Source organism: Dreissena polymorpha, chromosome 14, assembly GCF_020536995.1.
Source record: "Dreissena polymorpha isolate Duluth1 chromosome 14, UMN_Dpol_1.0, whole genome shotgun sequence".
Taxonomy (NCBI): domain Eukaryota; kingdom Metazoa; phylum Mollusca; class Bivalvia; order Myida; family Dreissenidae; genus Dreissena; species Dreissena polymorpha.
The window spans coordinates 57,835,162-57,862,304 of record NC_068368.1 but is presented as its reverse complement, the minus strand read 5'-3'; the positions used below and the strand labels follow the sequence as shown (position 1 = coordinate 57,862,304).

The following is a 27,143-nucleotide window of genomic DNA, read 5'->3' as shown; positions in this document are numbered from 1 at the left end:
CAAGCTAAACCTTCTACTATTGCGTTGCTAGCACCCGTAAATACAAAAGATCACCGCTATCTGTTGAGAACCAAAGAAAGTTTTTCAGAAATACCCGCAGTAGTAGCATGAACGAGGTAAGAAACAGGTCATTCGTATAATTATTATAAATTGTTTGTAATATTCGTGTATAGCGATTATGAAACATTTATTTGTTTTTGTCTATCGTATCGATGAAGTTATTGTTGAACTTATGTTCAACATGAATTGAGAATATAAATAAATGTTAACTTTTTCCCAAATCTATTAATAGCCTCAATTTACACCCTGTACTACGTCATTGAGGTGTATGTGAGAGCGTAACCTATTGCGTTGTTATCGCCCGTGGACTTTCCTTTGTTTATCGACAGGCGCATCTATTAATAGCCTCATATTATGAATGGACTGAGCAAAAATACTACGTCATGAAGACGCTGCAGAAAGTGGACTATTTTATTCATTCATGAACAATCTCTTCCGCGACAATACGATCATTGTTTATTGATTCTTTTCTATAAAAGCACCGTTCGAAACTATTGCATTTAACACAATATTAATATCATATTTCATTTGTGAATGAATATAATTGGAGAACTCAAACCTCTTGCATAAATTATACAACTCTTTCTCGTGCGGATACGCGTAGTAAGCCGGTATTGGGCTCCTTGTAGCTAAGGCATATCGACCTGAATTTTAGACTAACCACCTTAGACAGTCGCTAAGCGACCATCTAAAAATATATTGGGAAATATGACACAGCAGGTTAAACAATGGAGATAGATACTGCAAAATTGTGTACATGTTGTCTTCATTTCAGCTTTCTTTTAGTTGATATATGTAGGCTTACCATAAGTAATAATGACTAAAACAGTTGTTAATTATGAAAATTCTGTGTTATGAAAATTTAAACAAGGGCTGTTTGTAAAACATGCATGCCCCCCATATGGGCTGTCCGTTGTAGTGGCAGCCATTGTGTGAATACGATTTTTGTCACTGTGACCTTGACCTTTGACCTAGTGACCTGAAAATCAATAGGGGTCATCTGCGGGTCACGATCAATGTACCTATGAAGTGTCATGATCCTAGGCAAAAGCGTTCTTGAGTTATCATCCGAAAATCATTTTACTATTTCGGGTCACCGTGACCTTGACCTTTGACCTTGTGACCTCAAAATCAATAGGGGTAATCTGCAAATCATGATCAATCTACCTATGAAGTTTCATGATCCTAGGAGTATGCGTTCTTGAGTTATCATCCGAAAACCATTTTACTATTTCGAGTCACCGTGACCTTGACCTTTGACCTAGTGACCTCAAAATCAATAGGGGTCATCTGCGAGTCATGATCAATCTACCCATTAAGTTTCATGATCCTAGGCGTATGCGTTCTTGAGTTATCATCCGGAAACCATTTTACTATTTCGGGTCACCGTGACCTTGACCTTTGACCTAGTGACCTCAAAATCAATAGGGGTCATCTGCAAGTCATGATCAATCTACCCATGAAGTTTCATGATCCTAGGTGTATGGGTTCTTGAGTTATCATTCAAAAACCATTTTACTATTTCTGGTCACCATGACCTTGACCTTTGACCTAGTGACCTCAAAATCAATAGGGGTCATCTGCGAGTCATGATCAATGTACCTATGAAGTTTCATGATCCTAGGCCCAAGCGTTCTTGAGTTATCGTCTGACAACCACCTGGTGGACGGACCGACCGACAGACCGACCGACCTACAGACAAACATGGGCAAAGCAATATACCCCCTCTTGTTCGAAGGGGGGCATAATAAAACACTTAATGGTACATAATACTGACATAATAAAACCAAACTTTACTACACAGGACACAAATGTTCTGACCAAATTTCATGAAGATTGGGCAACTGAATTAAATAAAACTAGAGTGTTAACAAGATTTTACTATAGCCGTATAAGGAAAAATGCCCCGCCCCATTGGAAGCCATGTTTTTTAAGCAAACATAATTATTTTCGAACTCATCCAAGATATCATTGAGACCAATCTTCTGACCAAATTTCATGAAGATTGGACAATAAATGTGGCCCGTAGAGTGTTAACAAGGTTTTACTAAAGCCATATATAGCCATATAAGGAAAAATTCCCCGCCCCTGGTGGCCATGTTTTTAAAGCAACAAAAACCATTTTCAAACTCATCCAAGATTTCATTCGGACAAATCTTCAGACCAAGTTTCATGATGATCAGAAAATAAATGTGACCTCTAGAGTGTAAACAAGGTCATAAATTTCAATATAATTTAAAATAAAACTTAAGAAGAACATGTGTCGAAAAATGCGAAATAAGCGAGATATTTAATTCTGAAATAAAAAATGTCTGTAAAGTTGAATTCGCCAGAATGTATATCATGCATGTACGATGTGAATCTTAATTTAGTTTAATGGTTGTTTTAAAATTCCTGCAGCCATTTCTATTCATACGACACACAAACACTAACTCCGATCCTAATAAAAAGACGAATTCTTCGGTTATTGTAGGAAAATATGTACAAAATATCTTCGTCACCATCGGCTCGGGCGCTAATTTGTCTTTGCAGCATTTTATGAAATTCGTCTTCAATATCTTACCTATTTTGTGTTATTGTAACATGTATTTATCAATATATTACAATTTAGCACAAATAAAAATCGTATTGTCTCGCTTTGTTTGACAAAAGAATGCCATATTGTACAGAATCATCAAACAATAAAAAACATATTCAAAAGTTTGCTATCTTCTAGAATGTAAAACTATCACTTATAATTAATTCAACTTAATCTTCTTGTGCTAAAAACAAATATTTTAAGAAGGGAGACAACTCTGTCAATTCAACATAATTTTTCATTTGCAGTTACTTCCCTTGACATGATAAACTATTTCGTGTTCAAAAGCTGTTATTACTATATAAGGAAAATGACCCCCCCCCCCCCAGCGGCCATGCTTTTATACCGATCCGAACCATTTTCGAACTCAACTGTCCTATCCAAAAAACACATGTTCTGACTAAATTTCATGAACATTGGACCAAAAATGTGACTTCTAGAGTGTTCCCATGTTTTCACAATATACATATAGAGAAAACTGCCCCCCCCCCCTGGCAGCCATGTTTTTTCACCGATCTGGACCATTTTCGAACTCGTCCGAGATATCAATGAAACCAATGTTTTGACCAAGTTTCATGATGATTGGGCAAAAATTGTGACTTCAAGAGTGTCCACAAGGTTTCTCTAAAACCATATAAGGAATCTGCCCCGCCCCCTGGCGGCATGTTTTTCAACGGACCGGAACCATTTTTTAACTCATCCAACATATCATTTAGACAAACATTTTGACAAAGTTACATGAAGATTGGGCATCAAATGTGACTTGTACAGTGTTCACAAGGTTTTTCTTTTTTTTCACCTAGTGACCTAGTTTTTGACCCAGTTTCGAACTCAGTCGAGGTATCAATGGGACAAATGTTCTGACCACGTTTCATGAAGATCAGACAATAAATGTGGCCTCTAAAGTGGTAACAAGGCAAAATGTTGACAACAGACGACGCACGACGGACAAAAAGCAATCACAAAAGCTCACCATGAGCACGTTGTGCTCAGGTGAGCTAAAAACAACAATGTGGTGTTCACGTTTCATGTAATTGTTGGATTATCTGTTTATAACTTTCGTTTTTGTGAACTTGATAGTAATAAGTGTGAAACACGTACCATTTCTGTCAGTGATGCTCCAACATGCTGACATGTGTTATCTTCAGGCACTAATGATTCTGATTCTAAAAAGAAATAGTTTTTTTAAATATTAAAAGATAAACAGAGACAACATAAATATATCTTTAAGATAAAAAAAAACTAACAGATGCCAACAGTATGTGGTGTCAATAAAATGGATTGAATGTGTGCATGGAAACAATTAAACAAGGGCTGTTTGTAAAACATGCATGCCCCCCCATATGGGCTGTCCATTGTAGTGGCAGCCATTGTGTGAGTACGATTTTTGTCACTGAGACATTGACCTTTGACCTAGTGACCTGAAAATCAATAGGGGTCATCTGAGAGTCACGATCAATGTACCTATGAAGTGTCATGATCCTAGGCAAAAGCGTTCTTGAGTTATCATCCGAAAACCATTTTACTATTTCGGGTCACCATGACCTTGACCTTTGACCTTGTGACCTCAAAATCAATAGAGGTCATCTGCGAGTCATGATCAATCTACCTATGAAGTTTCATGATCCTAGGCGTATGCGTTCTTGAGTTATCATCCGAAAACCATTTTACTATTTCAGGTCACCATGACCTTGACCTTTGACCTAGTGACCTCAAAAACAATAGGAGTCATCTGCAAGTCATGATCAATGTACCTATGAAGTTTCATGATCCTAGGCCCAAGCGTTCTTGAGTTATCGTCTGACAACCACCTGGTGGACGGACGGACCGACCGACCTACCGACCGACCGACCAACATGAGCAAAGCAATATACCCCCTCTTCTTCGAAGGGGACCATAAAAATAACAATATTTTTGATTGTTTGACTGTGAAATGAGGTCATTTTTTCGACGATATGACGTCATAAATCCAGCTAAATTATCCAGTTAAACACATTTACAATATAAATAAACGGTGAAAAAAAAAGCATAAAAGAAAAAGAAAATTTGTTGGATTCGGTGGAATATCATTTATATAGAGGATATTTGTTGGATTCGGTGGAATATCAATTTATTTCACTCGTGACCATAGAAAATATATATTCTCACTCGTGGCTGCACCACTCGTGAAAATATTGTTTTCTATGATCACCCGTGAAATAAAATCGATATTCCACCGAATCCAACAAATATCCTCTATATAAATGTCACTCCTTGAGTGTTAACAAGGTTTTATTTAGCCATATTAGAAAAAGTGCCCTGCCTCCTGGCAGCCATATTTTTAAACTGACCGGAACCATTTTCAAACTCAACCGAACTATCATTTAGACAAATGTTCTTACCAAGTTCCATGAAGATTGGACTATAAATGTGACTTCAAGAGTGTTAACAAGGTTTTACTATAGCCATATAAGCAACAAGATGTGTTTGTGAAACACAATGTCCCCTTATATGATGTTTGACCTTGAAGGATGACCTTGACCCCTATATGATGTTTGACCTTGAAGGATGACCTTGACCCTTCACCACTCAAAATGTGCAGCTCCATGAGATACACATGCATTTCAAATATAAAATTGCTAGCTTCAATATTGCAGAAGTGACATTACATGAGCAATTTTGACCCATATATTTGAACTTGAAGGATGACCTTGACTGTTCACCACTCAAAATGTGCAGCTCCATGAGATACACATGCATGCCAAATATCAAGTTGCTATCTTCAATATTGCAAAAGTATTCATAAAATAAGCGTTTTGGGCCACATATATTTGACCTCTGACCTTGTAGATGACCTTGACCTTTCACCACTGAAAATGTGCAGCTCCATGAGATACACATGCATGCCAAATATCAAGTTGCTATCTTCAATATTGCAAAAGTACTCATAAAATGAGCGATTTTGGCCACATATATTTGACATCTGACCTTGAAGGATGACCTTGACCTTTCACCACTCAAAATGTGCAGCTCTATGAGATACACATGCATGCCAAATATCAAGTTGCTATCTTGAATATTGAAATACTGCAAAAGTGTACATTAAATGACCGATTTTGACCCATATATTTGACCTTTGGCCTTGAAGGATGACCTTGACCTTTCACCACTCAAAATGTGCAGCTCCATGAGATACATATGCATGCCAAATATCAAGTTGCTATCTTCAATATTGCAAAAGTTATTGAAAATGTTAAAGTTGGCGCAAACCAACCAACCAACCAACCAACAGACCAACAGACCAACCAACAGACAGGGCAAAAACAGTATGTCCCCCACTACTATAGTGGGGGACATAAAAATGCCCAGCCCCTTGGCAGCCATGTTTTTCAACAAACCAGAACCATTTTAGAACTCATGATATCATTAGAAAAAAATGTTCTGACCAAGTTTCATTAAGATTGGACAAAAATGTGGCCTTTAGAGTTTTAACAAGGCAAATGTTGATGACGGATGACACACAACGGACCACGGACGACCCACAATGGACAAAAGGTTTTCCCAAAAGCTCATCATTAGCACGTTGTGCTAAAAAAAACATCAGCAACTTTCATACCAATGTGTTGATCATAGGTCAAATTTATATTCTGAGGGCATGAAATGATCTACTGGCAAACTATCAGACCAGCCCACCATCAATGTAACAGATCTGTTCTTCGACTGATGGAAGGTGCAAAGCATGAATCCATTTTTTTTTATCTGTATAATTGTAATGTTCCCTAGTCAAATCCCATATTCCTTATTATTTCGTTGGAGAACCACTCACTGATTTTTTTCTTTGTTAACAAAATATTTAACATATTGTGACAATTTTTTTTTCAACAAGTATAAACAAGGATGTGTAATATGTATCCCAACACTTTTCTGTTACCAGCTCACTGATTAAAGATATAGAGGATATTTGTTCATGTCAGTGTAAGAATGTTTGTTATTTCACAAGTGATCATAGAAACTATATTTTCACGAGTTTAAATGTAAATAAACAGTGAAAAAAGCATAAAATAAAAAGAAAATGTGTTGGATTGGGTGGAATGTCGATTTTAATTCACTCGTGATCATAAAAAATATATATAAATTTATTTATGATGATCTAAAAATAGAAAAAGGAGTTCCGAATTTTTTTTTCTTTTCACCAGTGAAGATAACAATTTGTTCTTATAATTGCTGTTATTTCACTGCAGAAATGTCATATTTTATCATTAGGTATATAAGAAACTGACCTATTCCACGACCAACTCCAGTGGGATTGTCCCTATGTACATAACTTGCTGATTCAACTTTTTGACGCATGTTTTCATCAATCTCTTCTTCTGCGCATTAAGAAAATAATAACAGTGAAAACCATTACACAAATTGTCAAAACAAGAGGGCCTGAAAGGCACAAAGTCTCTCACCTGAGAAACAAAGGAACTAACCTGTTCTTTGCAGCCCCAAGATATCATAAGAATAAATGTTCTGACCAAGTTTCATGAAGACTGAACTATAAATGTAACTTTTAGAGTGCTAACAAGGTTTTACTATAGCCATATAATGATAAATTCCCCGATCCCTGGCAGCCATGTTTTTCAACAGACGGGAACTATTTTTTTAACAGATCCCAGATATTATTAAAACGAATGCTCTGACCAAGTTTCATGAAGAATGGACAATAAATGTTACTTTTAGAGTGTAAACAAGATTTTACTATAGCCATATAAGGAAAAATGCCCCTCCGCCTTGGCATCCATGTTTTTCAACAAACAGGTACCATTTTTTTAACCTGTCCAAGCTATCATTGGGACAAATCTTCTGACTAAGTTATATTAAGATAGGACAATACATGTGGCCTCTAGAGTGTTAACAAGGTTTTACAAAAGTAATATATAGCCATATAAGGAAAAATGCCAGGCCTCATTGCGGCGATGTTTTTCAACCAATCGGAACATTTTTCTAGCTCTTCCTAGATATAATTGAGACAAATCTTCTGACCAAGTTTTACATTGATCAGACAATACATGTGGCCTCTAGAGTTGTAACAAGGTTTTACTATAGCCATATATAGCCTTATAAGAAAAAATGCCCCGCCCCCACAGACATGTTTTTCGATCAACCAGAACCAATTTCGAACTTGTCCAACATATCATTTAAACAAATGTTCTGATCAAGTTTCATGATGATCAGACAATAAATGTGGCCTCTAGAGTGTTCACAATGTTTAACTATAGCCATATAAGGAAAAATGCACCAAACCCTGGCGTCAATGTCAACCAATCGGAACCTTTTTGGAACTCTTCCAACACATGATTGGGGCAAATCTTCTGACCAAATTTCATGAAGATCGAACAACAAATTGGCCTCTAGAGTATTAACGTGGCAAATGCTGATGCCGCACTACGGATGACAGACAAAAGGCAATCACAAAAGCTCACCATTAGCACATTGTGCTCAGGTGAGCTAACAAGATGGCCATGGGTCCTATGGCACTCCACTAAAACCCAAAGAAACTAAGACTATTCTAAGAAGGAAAAGTTTAGAACAAGATGTGTTTGTGAAATGCTATGTCCTCATATATTTGACCATGAAGGATGACCATGACCTTGACCTTTCACCACTCAAAATGTGAAGCTCCATAAGATACACATGCATGCCAAATATCAAGTTGCTATCTTCAATATTGCAAGTGTACATCAAAACAAGAGGGCCTGAAAGGCCCAAGGTATCCCCGCACCATATGCTTTGTTTGAGGATGGGTGCAAATTGGACGGATGAACATAATGATAGATGGACGGACGGAGGACAATAACACAAAACTAAGACAAAGGAAGGTTATATTCATACCAAGTTTAAAAGAAATCCGCCAAAGCGCTTCCAAGATATGGCTCCGGACACAAAAATGCCTATAGTAAAAAGCATTTTTTCAAGATACAAAGGGCCATAAGTCTGTTTTTAACAGATGGTGTACAATGCCATTTGGCGTGCATCATCCTCTTATGCATATATATACTCATACCAAGTTTAAATGAAATCCGCCAAAGCACTTCCAAGATATGGCTCCGGACACAAAAGTGCCTATAGTAAAAAGCATTTTTTCAAGATACAAAGGGCCAGAAGTCTGTTTTTAACAGATGGTGTACAATGCCATTTGGCGTGCATCATTCTCTTATGCATATATATACTCATACCAAGTTTCAATGAAATCCGCCAAAGAACTTCCAAGATATGGCTCCGGACACTAAAAAGCATTTTTTCAAGATACAAAGGGCCATAAGTCTGTTTTTAACAGATTGTGTACAATGCCATTTGGCGTGCATCATCCTCTTATGCATATATATACTCATACCAAGTTTAAATGAAATCCACCAAAGAACTTCCAAGATATGGCTCCGGACACAAAAGTGCCGGACGGACGGACAGCCGGACTACACCAAAACAATATCCCTCCGCCTCTGGCGGGGGATAATGAGCAATTTTGACCCATATATTTGACCCTTGACCCTGAAGGATGACCTTTACCATTCACCACTCAAAATGTGCAGCTCCATGAGATACACATGCATGCCAAATATGAAGTGGCTATCTTCAATATTGCAAAAGTTATGGCAAAATGTTAAAGTTGGAGCATACAAACGCAGGTTTCGAAACCTAAAGGCGAACCCTAAGTTCAAGGTCAAGGTCACAGGGGTAAAAATGTGTGTGCGTATGGAAAGGCCTTCTCCATATACACATGCATGCCAAATATGAAATTGCTATCTGAAGCGACATAGAAGTTATGAGCATTTTTTTTCGAAACCTAAACCAAAGTGTGACGGACAGACGGACGGACAGTCCGATCACTATATGCCGTCCTTGGGGTGCATAACAACGAGATTTCCCCCAATTAAAAGGGACTCAGCCCCATTCCTCAAATGGAGAAAAAACTAGAGAGCGGACACCATACTAAATCATTGAAATGCACTAAGTGACCCCGTGACCTAGTTTTTGACCCGGCATGACCCATATTCAAACTTGACCTAGACATTGTCTTGATACAACTTCTGACCAAGTTTGGTAAAGATCAATTGAGAACTACTTCAATTAGATAGCGGATACCATGCTTTATCCTTGAAATGCACTAAGTGAACCTGTGACCTAGTTTTTGACCCGGCATGACCCATATTCGAACTTGACCTAGATATTGTCTAGATACAACTTCTGACCAAGTTTGGTAAAGATTGGATGAAAACTATTTGAATTAGAGAGCGGACACATAAAGTGTGACAGACTGACAGACTCACTCACGGTGCCTAACCAGTACGGATAATATTGGAAACATTTGAACATTTCCGGATAATACCCGAAACAGTACCGGATCATATCAGAAATATATTGACTGTTATGAGGTGTGTTCTTTTATTTCAATGTTCTTTTTTTCAGTTAACATTTTTCACCAAACCAATATTCCACGGAACAACTAAGACATTCATTAAGTAAATTGTATTCTCGTGCTCAGTAACAAAAACGTCAATATGCAGTGGGAACCTATATTGTCCAACAGTTAATGCGCAAAACCTGTGGAAACGGAAGTAAAATGCAGATATTGGTCCATATTAACAATGAAATTCAAATTTCTAAGCTAGTTTCCTGATGAAAACGGCAGCATAATTATTGTTAAATCGTTGCCATGATGAGTGACGGTTTAGTTTGTAGTAAAAAACATGTATTTTATGTGTCGATTGCTGGCACCGGATAATGCATGAAGTAGGCACCGGATAATAGCCGAGACTAATGAACTTAAGTATAGTACGTTTAAAGAATATATTGGATTGTGCTGATATGGTTAACATTTAAAGAATTTCTTGATTTAAAATTGTTAAATGGATGGGTCGGTTATTTCTTGTCACTCAGCCCTGACCACTCTGTCTATATGCTATAAGCTTATTAAAACTAGACATTTAAGGTTACACTGTATTGGTTCTTACAAAATCTGATGTAGAACGTGTGCTATTGTAGAACAACCGATAAATCATTAATATTTATAAGATATAACAATCCTTTGATTGCTTTAATATTAAAATCATATAAACGATTTGATCACATTTGATTGTTTTAAAATTAAAATTATATAAACAATTTGATCACGATTTGAAAAATAAGTTAAGACCAGTTCAACAGTAATAATTGTAAATTATAATTGTTGTCGTATTGTTAATCTATTTAATTAACCATTTATGTTAACTTTGGTGCGATTATAATAACTTTAATTAATTATTTTATTGCATATTAGGGAGTTGTGTGTAACCTTCGGTTTAGATTAAGAGTGACTTCCCTTGTTTACAAATGCACTTTCTTCAAACTGCACACATGGTTTGTCGATTTTGGATTATTTCAATATCAACATTCAGAGCTATTATCTACGGAATCTGGATATTGTCATCTATATTCTCGCCCATCTTTCATTCAGGGCAACACTAGACACACAAAGCGATACACGATATTTTGCGTGACAGTCACGGCGACGCACGATTTTTTTGGCGACAGTCGCAGTGACGCACGATATATTTAACACGACATATCGCCCTTGTGTAGGTAGCCCAAAAGGCGATATATCGTATTAAATATATCTTGCGTCGCTGCGACTGTTGCGGAAATGATTGTGCATCGTCGCGACTGTCGCAAAAAATATTGCGCATTGCCGCGACTGTCAAGGAAAATATCGTGTATCGCTTCGTGTGTCGTGTCTCGCGTTCAAAGGGCGATACTAGACACACGAAGCGATACAAAATATTTTGCGCCCTTTTTCCACTTAGAATATGCATATTATTGATACCATAATGTTCTGTGAGCAATAGTATTTGGCATACTTACGCGATCTTGTTGACTTTTTCACTCACAATATTAGGTACATCCATCATTTCGCCTTGTTTATGTTCTGATATGATCCGGTGCAGTTTCGCGTTTATTTCGGAAACGTTCAAAAGTTTCTGGTATTATCCGTATAGAATAGGCACCGTGAGACTGACAGACAGACTGATAGACAGACTGACGGACAGTGCGAAAACTATAAACCCCCTTTTCTTCGAAAGGGGGCATAAACAAGAGCTGTCAAAGGACAGCGGGCTCAACTATTCGAGTGCTTGACAGTATAACATAAGCCATCATGGGGAAATTGTTCATATTCAATAATTTATTAGATGATCTTTCAAAAATAAACAAAGGAAAAAAAAAATTGGGGGGGGGGGGGTTGAGAGGGGGTATAATGTGGGGTGGGGTCATTTATTAGATAATCTTTCAAAAAAAAAAAAAAAAAATTTGGGGGGGGGGGAGGGGGGGGGGGGGGCAGGTATTCTGGGTTGGGACGTGTGGTATTGTTTGGGTGGAATCCATTGTGGTATTCAGGTAAGTGTTGTTTTGTGAAAGTATTAATAAAATCTGATCATAAATAAAGAAGTTATGGCAATGTAACTAAAGTAATATGCATATTGTGAATGGAAAAAGGGCCATAATTCTTACAAAATGCTTGACACAGTTGTCTGCTCTTGTTTATAGATTGGGGTCATGTTGGTAAAGAAGTATGCAAAATATAAAAGCAATATGTAAAGGGATATAGAAAATATTTGAGGTGGTACGCAAACTTTAACATAGGAAATCTAAGTGAAAAAAGGGCCATAATTGTTGCAAAATGCTTGATACAGTTGTCTGCTCTTGTGTATAGGTTGGGGTCATGTTGGTGAAGAAGTATGCAATATATAAAAGCAATATGTCAAGGGACATTGAAAATATTTGGGGTAGTACGCAAACTTTAACATAGATTTATCAATAATATGCATATTCTAAGTGGAAAAAGGGCCATAATTTGTAAAAAAGCTTGATAGAGTTGTCTGCTCTTGTGTATAGGTTGGGGTCATGTTGGTGAAGAAGTATGCAATATATGAAAGCAGCATGTCAAGGGACATTAAAAATATTTGGGGTAGTACGCAAACTTTAACATTTGCACGCTCACGCTTATGCTAACGCCAACGCAAACGCCGGGGTGAGTAGGATAGCTCTACTATATATATTTCATATATAATACAGGCTTCCTGAAAAGGCCGGACCGCCGGTCTTGTCCGGCAAAATTCTTTACGGTCCGGCGAAGTTTCTAATATCGCCGATCCTTGTGACAGGCCAAACAAATTATGACTAAATACTGAAAAGTCTAATACTTGCCAAAAGAACGAAAACACCCCATTAGAATCCCTCTTTTCATGAATTTCAAGCCTTTTTGTCATTAAGAACACTAACGCGTCACTAATTCTTGAGAGTGCTCTCCCTTTGAAATATTGTTATTTCAAAAACGTCAATTACAATGGTCCGACATATTACCATCTATCCAATTACAATGGTTGTAACAAAAAACTACATATGAAAAACGTATGTTGTTGCTAAAGTTCTTCAATGGAAACACCAATCGTGTTATGTTATTTTGTTTTGAGTCTGACTAGAATTTAAAACGAGTATATACGATTTTGTCAAATATAAATGAATTTATATAAGATGTGTAAAAAAATTATAATATATATCTTTCAATATAAAATAAAATAAAAGTTCAGAAGAACATGTGTTGAAAAATGCGAAATAAGCCAGATATTTAATTCTGAAATCGAAAACAGCTGTACAGTTGAATTCGCCAGCATGTATATCATTCATGTACGATGTGAATCTAAACTTAGTTTAACGGTTCATTTTAAATTTCTGCAACGATATTTATTCATACCACACACGAACACTAACTCTGGTCCTAATAAAAAGACGAATGCATCAGTTATTGTGGGAAAATATGTTTGTCACAATCGACTCGGGGCGCTAATTTGTCTTTGCTGCATTTTAAGAAATTGGTATTTAATGTATAATTTTTCTTGCCTATTTTGTATTATTGTTACATATTTTATCAATTTATTATAATTAAACACATATACAAAATCGTATATACTCGCTTAAAAGCTGTTGTCCATCATACACTGTAATCACTTGAACACGCAAGTGTTTTGTTTTACTTTATCGAGTGTACTTATACACAGGCTTTACATTGCAATAAATATGATGATATATATATTAATTCTTCAGTTATAAACTCACGCTGTTCGGTCAGGTGCATTTTTGTCCGGACAGGCTAACTTTTCCATCAGCCTGTCCAGTTGACAGGCACTTTTTGGGACTTTTTAGGAAGCCTGATAATAGTCGAGCTAAAAAACTCCACATGAGCATATTGTGCTCAAGTAAGCTAAAAAGAACTGTATAGCTAGAGTCAAAACAGCTTGTCCAATGATCTTTGTAATGCTACATACAAAAGTCATTTAAAAACAGTGTATCATAAGCAGTTTGAAAAGAGTTCATAATATTTAACAAATACCATAGTAAATTATAGTTGACATAAAATGCCAGTGAAAAATGACAAAAACTTAGTGTTGTTTTTATCTTATATTTTAGACCTGTTAATATAATTATGACTTCTATAACTGATTATTTCCAACAATTCAGTTTAACAATATAATAAGCTAAAGGAACCTTCCACATGTCTTAACCAATTGTTACACCCATTTCTGTTTTAAGCCTATTGAAACTGATCTATTTTTATTTACAGATTTATAACATTCTTTGACTTTGTCTTTGTCTTAAATATGTATAACATCCATTTTCAGCCAAATACTTTAACCATAATCCTTCATGTTGAATCAATGTGATAAAATGTACAAGAGACGAAAATAGAGATTGGATGAGCAAAATAAGATGCTTTTTAATTAGCTGATACGAAATTTTGCTTCAAACAAGAATACTCCTGTGAATCTGATAGTAATGTCAAATTTTTATCCAATGGATGCTGACCACTAGCACATGTGCATTACTGCTCTCCTACCTAACATGCCTTAATTTGATAACTTGGATGTTTAACTTTTTTTAAATAAAATATGAGAACTAGAGTAAAGTCTATTGGGCATGGCTCTTCCTTCAATGACATATACCTACCTGTAAAGTTTGAAATTGATTCTTCAAATAATTTTAAGATTTGCTCTGGACAAGATATCAGATGACAGGAAGGACCTTTTGGAAGCTCCCCCCCCCCCCCCCCCCCAAATTTATTTCAAAAATTGATGACCAATGTTTTAAGTTTGGTGTTGCACAAGAGATGGACAATTTTGGCAAATTTGTAATACCTTCCAACTTCACACCATAGGCAATCGGACCTCTCCAGGAAATCCCCAAAACAAAGGTAACACTCCTGTTGCGATAATCAGAACAATCTTCACCAGTTGGTATGCTGTATTGGAATGTCTTGTAATGGTAATCCACCTAAATAAAAAATACATTCACTTTTAAACTACACACAATTTGCAAACCAAGTGGAAAATAATGAAATTACAAGAGGGTCAAGGTGGACCTGGATAGCTCACCTTTGCATGGCAAGTGTTAAACCCAGGGGCATGATTTGTAACAATCTTTGTAAAGGACCACAATCTAATGCAACATACAGAATATCAAAAATGTGTGCTTTTTGGTTTCAGGGCACTTTTGAAGCTTTCTCGACGGAGAACCAAACCAATTTTATTCTTGCAAGCAGGAAGTGTTCACTACATTTGACAATAAAACTGCCCCAACACATGATAGCCATGTTTTTGAACAAATCACAATCCTTCTTAATTCAGTTCAGATATCATGAAAACACAATTGTTTGCATATTCTTAGCAAATGTGATTCTTAGAGAGTTCATATGGTTTTAGTTTGACCACATAAGAAAAACTGCAGCGCCTCATGACAACCATGTTTTTCAATGGAATGGAATCATTTCCCACTATGCGGAGGAATCATTAGAACAAATGGTTAAGACCAAGTGTCATGAATATAGAACAGTTAATGTGGCCTCAAATGTATTCAAAGCCAGCGTTCTTTTTGGTCAAAATTAGGGAAATGTTTGGCCAGTATCCGGCCCCATTCTCAATGAAAAAAGTACATTTTTCCCCAATTGGGACTTAAAAATTCCCAATTGAAGGTTTAAAAAAAATTCATATTTTTTTCAACATTCAGTTAATCTCCCATCCAGCTCTGCAAGTTACACTTTATTAAATTTTATATTTAAAACACTTTAATTCTTATTTTTTAAGCATTTTTGTGTGCAAAAAAAAACAACAACACTAATTTCCCAATTTTGATTAAACCGCCGCGATTTTTCCCAATGCAATAGGTCCTGCAACCATTACCAAAATGGTGAAAAAAAACACACTGAAAGCTTTTTCTTAAATGCAACCTAGAGACGAGACCTAGTTTTTGACACCATTGACCAAGATACCAACTCGATGAAGATATAATTGAGAAAAATGCTCTGATCAAGTTTTGTGACCATTTAGCAATAAATGAAATCTAGAGAGTTCAAAAGCTTTTTTTTTAATTTCTCCTTGTCACCAAGTTTATGATCACAGTGACAGTTTTAAACACAACTGATATATCATTAAAAAAACATTTTCCAGGCAAATTTCATGAAGATTGGGCAATAATTAATGCTACTAGTATTTACAAGTTGTTTTTTTTTGACCTAGTAACCTAGTTTATCAATCAACACAACCCAGTTTCAAACTCAGCTGAAATATATGTGAAACAAATGTTATGAATTAGTTTCAATAAGATTGGGCATAATGTGGCCTTAAGAGTGTGTTTAAGCTTTTCCTTTCATTTTGATCTAAAAACAAAGTTCTTCACCCAAATTGACCCAGTTTTAAAGACATTCCAAATATCGTTGGGAAAAACTTTCTGAAAATGTCTCAAGAAATAGGGAAATAAATGTTGCCTCTCAAGTATTCACAAGCATGTTCTGTAATTTCATCTATTGATATCGTTTTTTACCCAACGTGAACCAGTTTGGAACTCTAGTGAAAACAAGGGCTGTTTGTAAAACATGCATGCCCCCCATATGGGCTGTCAGTTGTAGTGGCAGCCATTGTGTAAATACGGTTTTTGTCACCGTGACCTTGACCTAGTGACCTGAAAATCAATAGGGGTCATCTGCCAGTCATGATCAAGGGGAGAGTGAGAGGGGGGTATAATGTGGGGTGTGGTAATTTATTAGATGTTTTAAAAAAAAAAAAATTGGGGGGCAGGGGGGGGGGTAGGGGGGAGTGAGAGGGGGGTATAATGTAGGTTGTGGTACTTTATTAGATGTTAGAAAAAAAATATGGGGGGAGGGGGCCGGGGTGGGTAGGGGAGGGGGGGCGGTGGGGGGGGGGGGGGGGGGGCGAGAGGGGGGTTTAATGTGGGGGTGGTAATTAATTAGATGTTTAAAAAAAAAAAATTTTTTTTTTTGGGGGGGGTGGGGGGTAGGGGAGGGGGGGGGGTGGGGGTGAGAGGGGGGAATAATGTGGGATGTGGTAATTTATTAGATGTTTAAAACAAATTAAAAAAATTGGGGGGAGGGGGTGGGGGGGTAGAAGGGAGTGAGAGGGGGGTTAAAATGTGGTGTGTGGTTATATATTAGATGTTTAAAACAAAATGGGGGGGGGGTGGGGGTGGGGGGGTAGTGGGGGTGGGGGTGTGAGGGGGGGTATAATGTGGGGCATACATGCCATACGTCCCGGATTGTCCGGGACAGTCCCGGAAATGAAGAACTTGTCCCGCTGTCCCGGAAATCTGTCAAATGTCCCGGAATTTACAAAATCCATATATACATGTACCTTATCTTAGGGTTAACTGCACCTCGAATCTGTGTATATCTGCAGCGTCTCCATGACAATGCCTACCCGAATAGGCAGACTACGCTACGTGTCAAAATCGATCAATTAACAGGGTCCTGTTATCATATCGATTGTCTCACGTTCGCAGTCAAACCGAAAAGGCGACATTGTTTAATGTGGTTGTTAATCGACTTTAATCTACTACGTCATTATTTCCCGCTGCGTAAGGGCAAAGGATAGTTGTTCACACATCTGAAGTCCAACAATGTTGGCAACATCGCTGAGTAAAAAATTAAAATCAGTTTATGTTCGCACGTTTAACCGACAAAGAAGTTGAGTAAAAAGTAAGCATATAAAAACCTCATCCTCACTAGGTTTATTTTTTTCTTGTTCTAAACCACCAAATGTTATAAATGAATAAGACGTATCAACAACTACGCGTTACACACCGGTCTTAATAACAATAACGCAGTGACGTCACCATCTATGTTAAGAACGCTTACACTGAAAACACGTGGCTTGTATCTAGTAACGGAAGTAGTAATGTTTACTTTGACGTTAATAGATCAAGTGTATTTCGGATAGGCTTTCGAACTTTTGCAATTAACAGTCATTGAAATTTAGATGTAAATCTACAAGCAAGTGGGTCTAGTAATATGGGAATTTGAACTAGCCCGAGTCAGATTTTACTAGCCCAAACACTTTTGTTAAAAATGCAGATAAACATAACATAAAACATCCAAAGAAGCATTTATTTATTCAATCTTTAGAACACAATACAACTCTCTTGTTAATTTCATCCTCATCCAAGTCAGCTTCCTCTTCATCTGAGCCAGCCTCTTTCGGATCCTGAAATAAGAAGAAATTAATTTCACACACGGATTTCAATTTAATCACAATTATAAATATATACATTAAGTTTAGGTAAAAAATTAGCAGAAATGTATCCCATACATCCATGTGAAAGAGAGAGCAAACCTGAACCACCAGAAAATATATAAGCAATTTAGTGCTAGGTTATTCTACAAAAAGCCAGTTGACAAATGCGTCAATCACACTTACCTCAGATTTGCATTCCTCAACGACGTACTTCAATGACAACTGTTCGGCCATTACTCTCTGTGTCCCGAACGAAACGCAAAAGATTTATTTTACATAATAATAATCCGGGAACCACAAAACCATGCGCTTTATGCGCAGTAATCCAATTATCGGCTGATTGCCCAGCACGTGCGCGCAGTGTGTTAAAACATAAGCAGCTGTTGATTTAAGCGGCTCAAAACTTCGTTTACAAATATTGAAAATGAAATTCGAACTTGTTTTGTTAAATGAATTGTACAAGCACGTCGGGCTTGTAATATTGGATTTCCTACAAGCCCGAATTAAAAAAAACTAGTTTTTTGCTGTCGGACTAGTGCGAATTTCGACGACTGAATTAACAATGCGAAACAAAAAAAAACGTACCAAAAATGCATATGTCTATAAATATCGCTACATTTTATACATGTCCCGGAAAATCGGCAAAAGTCCCGGACAATTTAACTCAATGTCCCGGAATTGGTCTGAAAAATTATGGCATGTATGATGTGGGGTGTGGTTTTTTATAAGATGTAAAAAAAATTGGGGTGGGGGTAGGGTGGGGTAGGGGGGGTGGGGGGTGAGAGGGGGCGTGGGGTGTGGTAATTTATTAGATGTTTAGAAAAAAAAAAATTTGGGGGGTTGGGGGGTGGGGGGGGGGGGTAGGGGGTGAGAGAGGGGTATAATGTGGGGTGTAGTAATTTATAAGATGTTTAAACAAAAACAAAAAAGGGTTGGGGGGGTAGGGGGGTGAGTGGGGGTAATAATGTGGGGTGTGGTAATTTATTAGATGTTTAAACAAGAGCGCCGCATGACGGAGCAATATACGCCCGATTCGTGTGCCATTGGAGATGATACACTGATGATTGATGTATTTGTTTTGGAAATAAGCAAAAAAAAATTTCAAAAATCGCGAAAAAATAAACCCGATGAAAATATCGCAAAATAAAACTGGATAAAAATATTGCATAAAAATATTGCATGTGTAAATCGGTTGCATGTCTCCAATCAGACCTGACTGATATATAATCTATATACTACCTCTGACCAAGTTTGGTGAATTCAACTTGAACTAGAGCTTTGTCACTGAATGTGACTTATACCCCCATACCACTTTGACGCAGGATAAAAAGTTGTTTAAAAGTTTTGGATGAATACAATTTGAATTAGAGTCCGGACAAAGTGGCGCCGTTGAAAATGCACTAATTGACCCTATGACCTAGTTCTTGACCCGACATGACCCATATTCGAACTTGACCTAGATATCAACTAGATGCAACTACTGACCAAGTTTGGTAAAGATCGGATGAATACAATTTGAATAAGAGTCCGGACAAAGTGGCGCTGTTGAAAATGGACTAATTGACCCTATGACCTAGTTTTTTACCTGGCATGACCCATATTCGAACTTGGCCTAGATATCAACTAGATGCAACTACTGACCAAGTTTGGTGAAGATAAGATTTATACAATTTGAATTAGAGTCCGGACAAAGTAAAATGCACTAATTGACCCTTTGACCTAGTTTTTGACCCAGCATGACCCATATTCGGACTTGACCTAGATATCAACTAGATGCAACTACTGACCAAGTTTGGTGAAGATCGGATGAATACAATTTGAATTAGAGTCCGGACAAAGTGGCGCCGTTGAAAATGCACTAATTGACCCTATGACCTAGTTTTTGACCCGGCATGACCCATATTCGAACTTGGCCTATATATCAACTAGATGCAACTGCTGACCAAGTTTGGTGAAGATCGGATGAATACAATTTGAAATAGAGTCCGGACAAAGTGGCCCCTTTGAAAATGCACTTATTGACCCTATGACCTAGTTTTTGACCCGGCATGACCCATATTCGAACTTGGCCTAGATATCAACTAGATGCAACTGCTGACCAAGTTTGGTGAAGATCGGATGAATACAATTTGAATCAGAGTCCGGACAAAGTGATGCCTTCCGCCCGCCGCCCGCCCGCCAGCCAAGGGGTTTCACATAATATGTCCCGTATTTTATACGGGCGTATAAAAAAAAAAAATTTGGGGGGGGGGGTGGGAGGGGTGGAGGGGTAGGGGGGGGATAGGGAGGAGTGAGAGGGGGGTATAATGTGGGGTGTGGTAATTTATTGGATGTTTAAAAAAAAAAATTGGGGGGGTGGGGGTGGGAGGGGGGTGAGAGGGGGTAATAATGTGGGGTGTGGTAATTTATGAGATGTTTAAAAAAAAAAAATTGGGGGGGGGGTGGGTGGTAGGGGGGTAGGGGGGAGTGAGAGGGGGGTATAATGTGGGGTGTGGTTATTTATTAGATGTTTAAAAAAAATTGGGGGGGATGAGGGGTAGGGGGGAGTGAGAGGGGGGTATAATGTGGGGTGGGGTAATTTATTAGATGTTTAAAAAAAAATTGTGGGGGGTGGGGGGTGGGGGGTAGGAGGGGTGGGGGGTGAGAGGCGGATATAATGTGGGGTGTGGTAATTTATTAGATGATGTTTAAAATAAAATGGGGGGGGGGGTGAGGTTGGGGGGGGGGAAGGGATTCTGGTAGGGGCGTGGGGTGGAATCCATTGTGGTATTCAGGTAAGTGTTGTTTTGTCAAAGTAATAATAAAATGTGAACATAAAAAATAACAAATGATCTCACACTGACATGATAAATATCCTCTATTTATTAAACATGAAATTTAAACTTATTGCATTTGTTTCCCCTGTATATAAGAAAGATATAATAGTGTATTACCTCCCCCGTCCTGCTTATATTTATATTAATCAACAAAATTAAACATTAACACAATATTTAATACACAAAATATACAAAAAATCTCATATTCTGATAATATTTTTACTGATCCACTTTATTTAACTCAAAGGATGATGTTTCATTGGACTGATAATTATAGATTTAGGATTACAGACCAGTTGCTTCAGTTATATTGTTCAGAGTTCGCCCCTGTTGGCCGCGTATGCATTCTTGAGTTATCATCCAAAAACCATTTTACTATTTCGGGTCACTGTGACCTTGACCTTTGACCTAGTGCCCTCAAAATCAATAGGGGTCATCTGCGAGTCATGATCAATGTACCTATGAAGTTTCATGATCCTAGGCCCAAGCGTTCTTGAGTTATCATCCGACAACCACCTGGTGGACGGACCGACCGACAGACCGACATGAGCAAAGCAATATACCCCCTCTTCTTCGAAGGGGGGCATAAAGATTCTGACACCATGCAATCCAGTTTTGAACTCAGCACTAAAATTGGGAAAATAAGCGGCGTTTTCATCCAAATAATAAAATTTATTAATCATGGTGAAAACTTAGAATAATGTACCGATATCCATTTCTTTCTGCAATATTTTTTAATATGCAATCTAAGGAATCACACATGAAAACCTCTGAACTATGAAAATCAACCTTCCTTACCAATAATAAATTTTTCACAGGCAACTTTTTACAGATGTTCTTACACAGTTAAATGAAGATTGGGCAAAAAGAAGTTTCTAGGAATATTGATGTCACACATAAGTCAGATTTTTTACATGCAGCAAAAACAAGACAGACAAGAGTTCCGCGTTTGGGGACATATGCCCCAACCCCCACCTCCCCCCAACAGGGCTTTAAACTAGTGACCCCAATGTCAATAGGGGTCATCTACTGTTAAAGGCCAAGGCACATTTGAAGTATTAAGCCAATCGGTCAATTCGTTAACGAGTTATTGATGAAAAGATTTTCACACTTATAGTGACAGTGGCCTTGACCTTTGACCTAGTGAACCCAATTTTAATAGAGGTAATCTACTGTCCAAGGTTAATACACATTGGAAGAAGCAATCCAATCGGCTAATTGGTTGACAAGTTATTGATCGGAAATTATATTCACTTTTATTGTGACAGTGACCTTGACCTTTGACCTAATGACCCCAATTTAATTAAGCGTCATCTACTGTCCAAGGCCAATGCACATGTGAAGTATCAAGCTAATAAGTCAATTTGTTGACGAGTTATTGATTGGAAAACAAATTCACACATATTGTGACAGTGACCTTGACCTTTGACCTAGTAACCCCAATTTCATTTGGGGTCATCTGCTGTCCAAGGCCAATGCACATGTGAAGTATCAAGCAAATCAGTCAATTTGTTGATAAGTAATTGATCAGAAACAAACTGGTCTACCGACAGACTGACCGACATCAAGCAAAACAATATCCCCTCTTCTTCAAAAGGGGGCATACAAATTAACAATGAGTCCCCTTCATAAATGTTTACTTACCGAGTGATGAATTTTACGTCCAGATCCATCCACAATGCCTGATATCCTGCAAAAGGTTTCTTGCCCTAGTTTATGATTCCAGATATCGTCCCTTTTTACCTCTCTTCGTTTACGTCCTTGTTCATCAGCCTCACGTCGCCATTGAGATCGTACTTTATCAGTATCTACATAATCTCCGCCAGGCTGTCCCTTAGCTAGAGCAAAAAATAATTTAGGCAGGAGGCTCAGCGACACTTTACCTAGCTCACTTTTCTTTTGTGTATAAAACTTTTGATCATACAATTTTTGCCATCTAGTCAATGCCTTTATCAAATTCTCTGGCTTACAAATGTGTTGTTCATGTAATCGCAATCTATCGGGCAGTGGCCAGTGCAACAATGAAAAATACAGATATGGTTCTAGATTTTCCACTTTATCATTCATACATTCGTTGGTCATTCTTTCATTCTGGCATTTCAACAATTTGTCACTTAAGTGCAATAGTTTCTTATAGTTATATTGTATCTTTTCATCAAATTCTGGACAAGAAATCATTGAGAAATGTATTATATAGAAACCAACAACAGTGGTTAAATCTTTCTCAAGTCTATTTCCACAAGCTTCAAGATTGCACTCCAATGCATTAACAGTCTTCTTTAGTCTGATCTGATCTTTGTCATATTGATTTTTTACTACTGTAAATGAACAACTTATTGCTGTTTCCACAGGTGATGAACTAGCTAAATCCGTCTTGTAAATGCGCTCAAATTTATTTATCATGCTAAGTAATCCGTTTTCAGGTTTCGACCTTAAAGTAAATGGCAGTTTTGTCTTTGTAAAGACGTCGTTAACATGCCGAAGGGATGCTTTAATATGTCTTTGCATTTCACTACCATCACAAAAACAGCTTATTTCTGGATATAATTCAGGCATGTTTGTATCATGTGAAATACCATTGATGGCTTCCAAAAAGGGCCCCTTATATCTAGTTTCCAAGTATTCTAAAACTAACAATGCAACGGAAACCTCATGTTCATAAAATTCTAAATTATCTACTCTCCCAAGGCGCTGAGCTTCTTTAAACTTTGCTATGGCATTGCAAGCAAGTTTGATCAGTTCTTTTGGATCTGTGTTTGGTTTGGTTAATTCCAACTTGAGCTTTTCCTTGTATATTTGGCCAAAAGTATCATATAATATTGGAACTTTCCCAGACTCTTTCAAAACAAGTGTTATGGCTTGTATAGCAATGTCAAACTCACTAAAAGAGATGCATAACCTTGTCCTGTGTTGACCCACATAAGGATCCTTTGTTATCTGAAAACAATTACTCATTAAGTCATTGGTTCTCTGGAATGCTTCTTCCCTTGTTTCCCAATTATTAACTTCTGAAAGTTTTGTAACAAGATTGGAAAATGCACTTTTACTATCTCCAAAGGGTTTCTTTTGTTTTTGTCGATAACAAAAAAGATCACAAAGATGTTTTCTTATTTCCTTTGTGGAATCAGAATTTGGATCATTTTCAAGTTGAGTTTCCAAGAAAATCAAAAAGTCTGAAACAACCTTTTTAAGGTCTAAACTTTCCTTCTCCATAATATATTGAAGGCTTGCCTTAGCCATTAGTGGTGACACGATTGAAATTCGATTTCGACCATCATATGAACTGTGTTTGATAAGAAGTTCTAAAGACTCTGTAGATTCCACATTCCAGGTTTGCCTGAATGGAATAAAAGCTCTCCTCTGAGCTCCTACAAGGCCAACTGGGCCTCCTACTTCTCTCAGTTCTTTAATTGTCCACTTAGTAGTTTTTGATGTTTCTATCTCCATTAGATCATCAAATATATCAGGTCTAACAGCAACATCAGGTTTATAAGAATTAAGGAACGACAGGTGTTGTACTAGTTTTTCCTCTTTTCTTTCAAGCCCTTTCATAATGCCACGTGTGGTTTTGTTAATATAGTCTGGACAGAAACCTTCTTTCATGACATTGAATGCTATCATAGATTCAATTTGTTTCTTGCTGTTTGTCTTCTCCAAAAATTTTGAACGGTCCTGAAACCATAATTTTTCCCTAGGTGATAGCACCTGTCTCAGAACAACAGAATCTGATGCTCCTTTCGACTCCCAAATTCTTGCCACAACAATCAACAAGCAAAATAATTTACCATGTGAAGAACCATGACAGTAAGAAAGTGTGTTCAAGTTGTCAATAAGAATTTCCAAAGATTCTTCTGGGATATTGTCTGCCAAAACAATAACTGGATTCCTTTCATCTTTGTTTTTGTCTTTGAATGACCATAGTTTAAAAATCTGATCAGCTGAATCATTTTCAATGACATTTCTCAAAACACAACACCTGTATACCTTGGACAAATCTGTCTTACACTGACTGAAATGCCAAAGAACATGTCTTCCAAGAGTGGTTCCACCAGCGCCTGGTTGATGGAAAATTTTTAGAACTTCAACTCTCTCTCTACCATCATATATCTTCTCCTCAACTCTACTTGTTATATTTTCAAAAATTTCGCGTTGGCAAACTTGTGCATCAAAAAAGAAATTCCACCACGATGCTTCGCTGCCTTTATAAAATGCATTTTCTTTCTTTGAGAAGGTATCATCCTGTAAAGTCTTATCCATTTCCTCAAAAGCTAGCTTACATTCTTCACAACTTAGAATCTCTATGTCACATAGTTTCATAGTATTTGTCTCATTCTGTGTCAATGTGACCAATGTCCCATAACTGGTGGGAAGTCTCAACACACTGCCAGAAACACAAGGAAAGATTGGTGAAAGCACTTCACTAGCCACATCCATCCACGACAGACCAGAAAAAAATATCTGATTTAGAGTTTGAGGCTCTGTAATTGGTTCAAGATCTTTCCTGAGCTGAGCAAAGCATTCTTCTTTATCCGATATAACTACAGTGTTTAATGGATACCAGCGGCTGCAGTCTAAAGCAATCTGGTACAGTGAATCAGTCTTCAAAATAGTTTCAAAAACCAAGAACACAGCGAGTGATCTATTGTTTGAATTAACCTTGAATGATTCTTCAAGAGCACATTTAACAAATGGATATCTTCCTGATAACCATTCAGATATTGGCAAGGATTGCAATTTGCGCTCAACATTTCCATTGCAATATATCCAATGTTTGCCTGAACCAATGTTTTGAGGGCGCTTTTCTGGTGTGTAATCATCTGCAACCAGAACATCAAAATAGTTATCCCCTTTCTCAATGTTCTTAATCAAAACTGTTGATGGATCAAAGTCAAAAACTACTGGTGAGGACAAAAATGCATCCCTGATGTTGTTGAATATTTTGTTTGAATTTGCAATACTTGAATATTTACCACATATAATATGAGGCACCATCTGATCAGTCACATACGAATTCCCAGCAGTCAAACGTTTCTGTAATTGTGCTCTTATATTACTTAAACCTTTTTCCGGCTTTACAGCAGACATTTCCAATATTTTTCTTGCATGCAATGTTTCTTTCATTTCTATTTTCAGACTTTCTGCCTTTTTCGGGTCTACTGTCTCAAAAATGTAGATTCCTTGTCTTGATATGTACTTGTATAATTTATTGTCCTGTTCACCATGAGGAGGAAACAATAGGCTTACAGGTGTGTCCTTCATGAATATACATGATGGATTAATGTCAACTTCAACTACAAAACTTTCATCCTCACATGGCACAATTACAACTGCTTGAATAGCTCTTTCAAATATTCGCTGTTCAAAGCATGGTCCCACGAAGCAGTGATGCAGGCTGTTCTCTATTGCAGCTTTAAGTGTTTGTGGTGTGTATTCAGATTTTCGTAGCCCTACAATCTGGCCTTCATTATTCTCCAGTGGTTTAATACCAAAGTGGAATGTTCCGTTCTGTAGCCCATTAATGCATGCCGCAGCAAATTTTATGACTTCAGCAGCAAAATATGATTTATGCATTTCTTTTTCTCTTTTAGGCATTATGAAGCAATGCACTGGGGTCAACATTGATGTTACGTCTTGTTTAACTATAACCTTTTTATAAATAAAGTTGCCAGAGGACCGTCCAAAAGTGCGAAAATCACTTTCACATTCAGTTCCTCCAGCCTTAAGTCTATTTTTTATACCCTTTCTTACTTTTTTAAGCCCTCCACTTATTCCAACTCCATAATTCAGTCCCCTTGCTATGAATTCTTTTCTTAATTCGTCTTCAACTATTTCCAAACTGTCTACAAAGAAGGAAAGTGAAATACTTTCAGTTTTAATGACATCACTGATTGCATTTACTATTTTTGCATCTTTTGTGATGTTCTTTTGGACTTCAACTTCCAAATACTTTGAAAATTCTTCGCAAGGCATGGAAGATAAAGGTTGAACAACATCTGTAATAAAACAAGATCACATTAAATATCTACAAGAATCATTTTTCATTTGTTATCTCTACAAGGAGAGCAAAGTGGCACTTGATTGCTGGACAAAATGTTAACAAACAGACAATTTAGTTGG

General features: G+C 37.3%; 1 protein-coding gene across 2 annotated transcripts in view; it reads right to left on the bottom strand.

Moving 5' to 3' along the window:
- LOC127857668 (sterile alpha motif domain-containing protein 9-like) overlaps positions 1-27,143 on the bottom strand; it is a 72,493-nt gene that overhangs the window by 12,325 nt on the left and 33,025 nt on the right. Inside the window, exons 5-8 of one of the 2 annotated variants that reach the window (XM_052394257.1) lie at positions 22,671-27,019; positions 14,827-14,962; positions 6,898-6,987; positions 3,740-3,804 (exon numbers count right to left, since the gene is read on the bottom strand). In XM_052394257.1, the coding sequence (XP_052250217.1) occupies positions 3,740-3,804; positions 6,898-6,987; positions 14,827-14,962; positions 22,671-27,019 (4,640 nt within the window). The remainder of the gene's footprint in view (positions 1-3,739; positions 3,805-6,897; positions 6,988-14,826; positions 14,963-22,670; positions 27,020-27,143) is intronic. The other variant, XM_052394258.1, reaches the window with a different exon arrangement.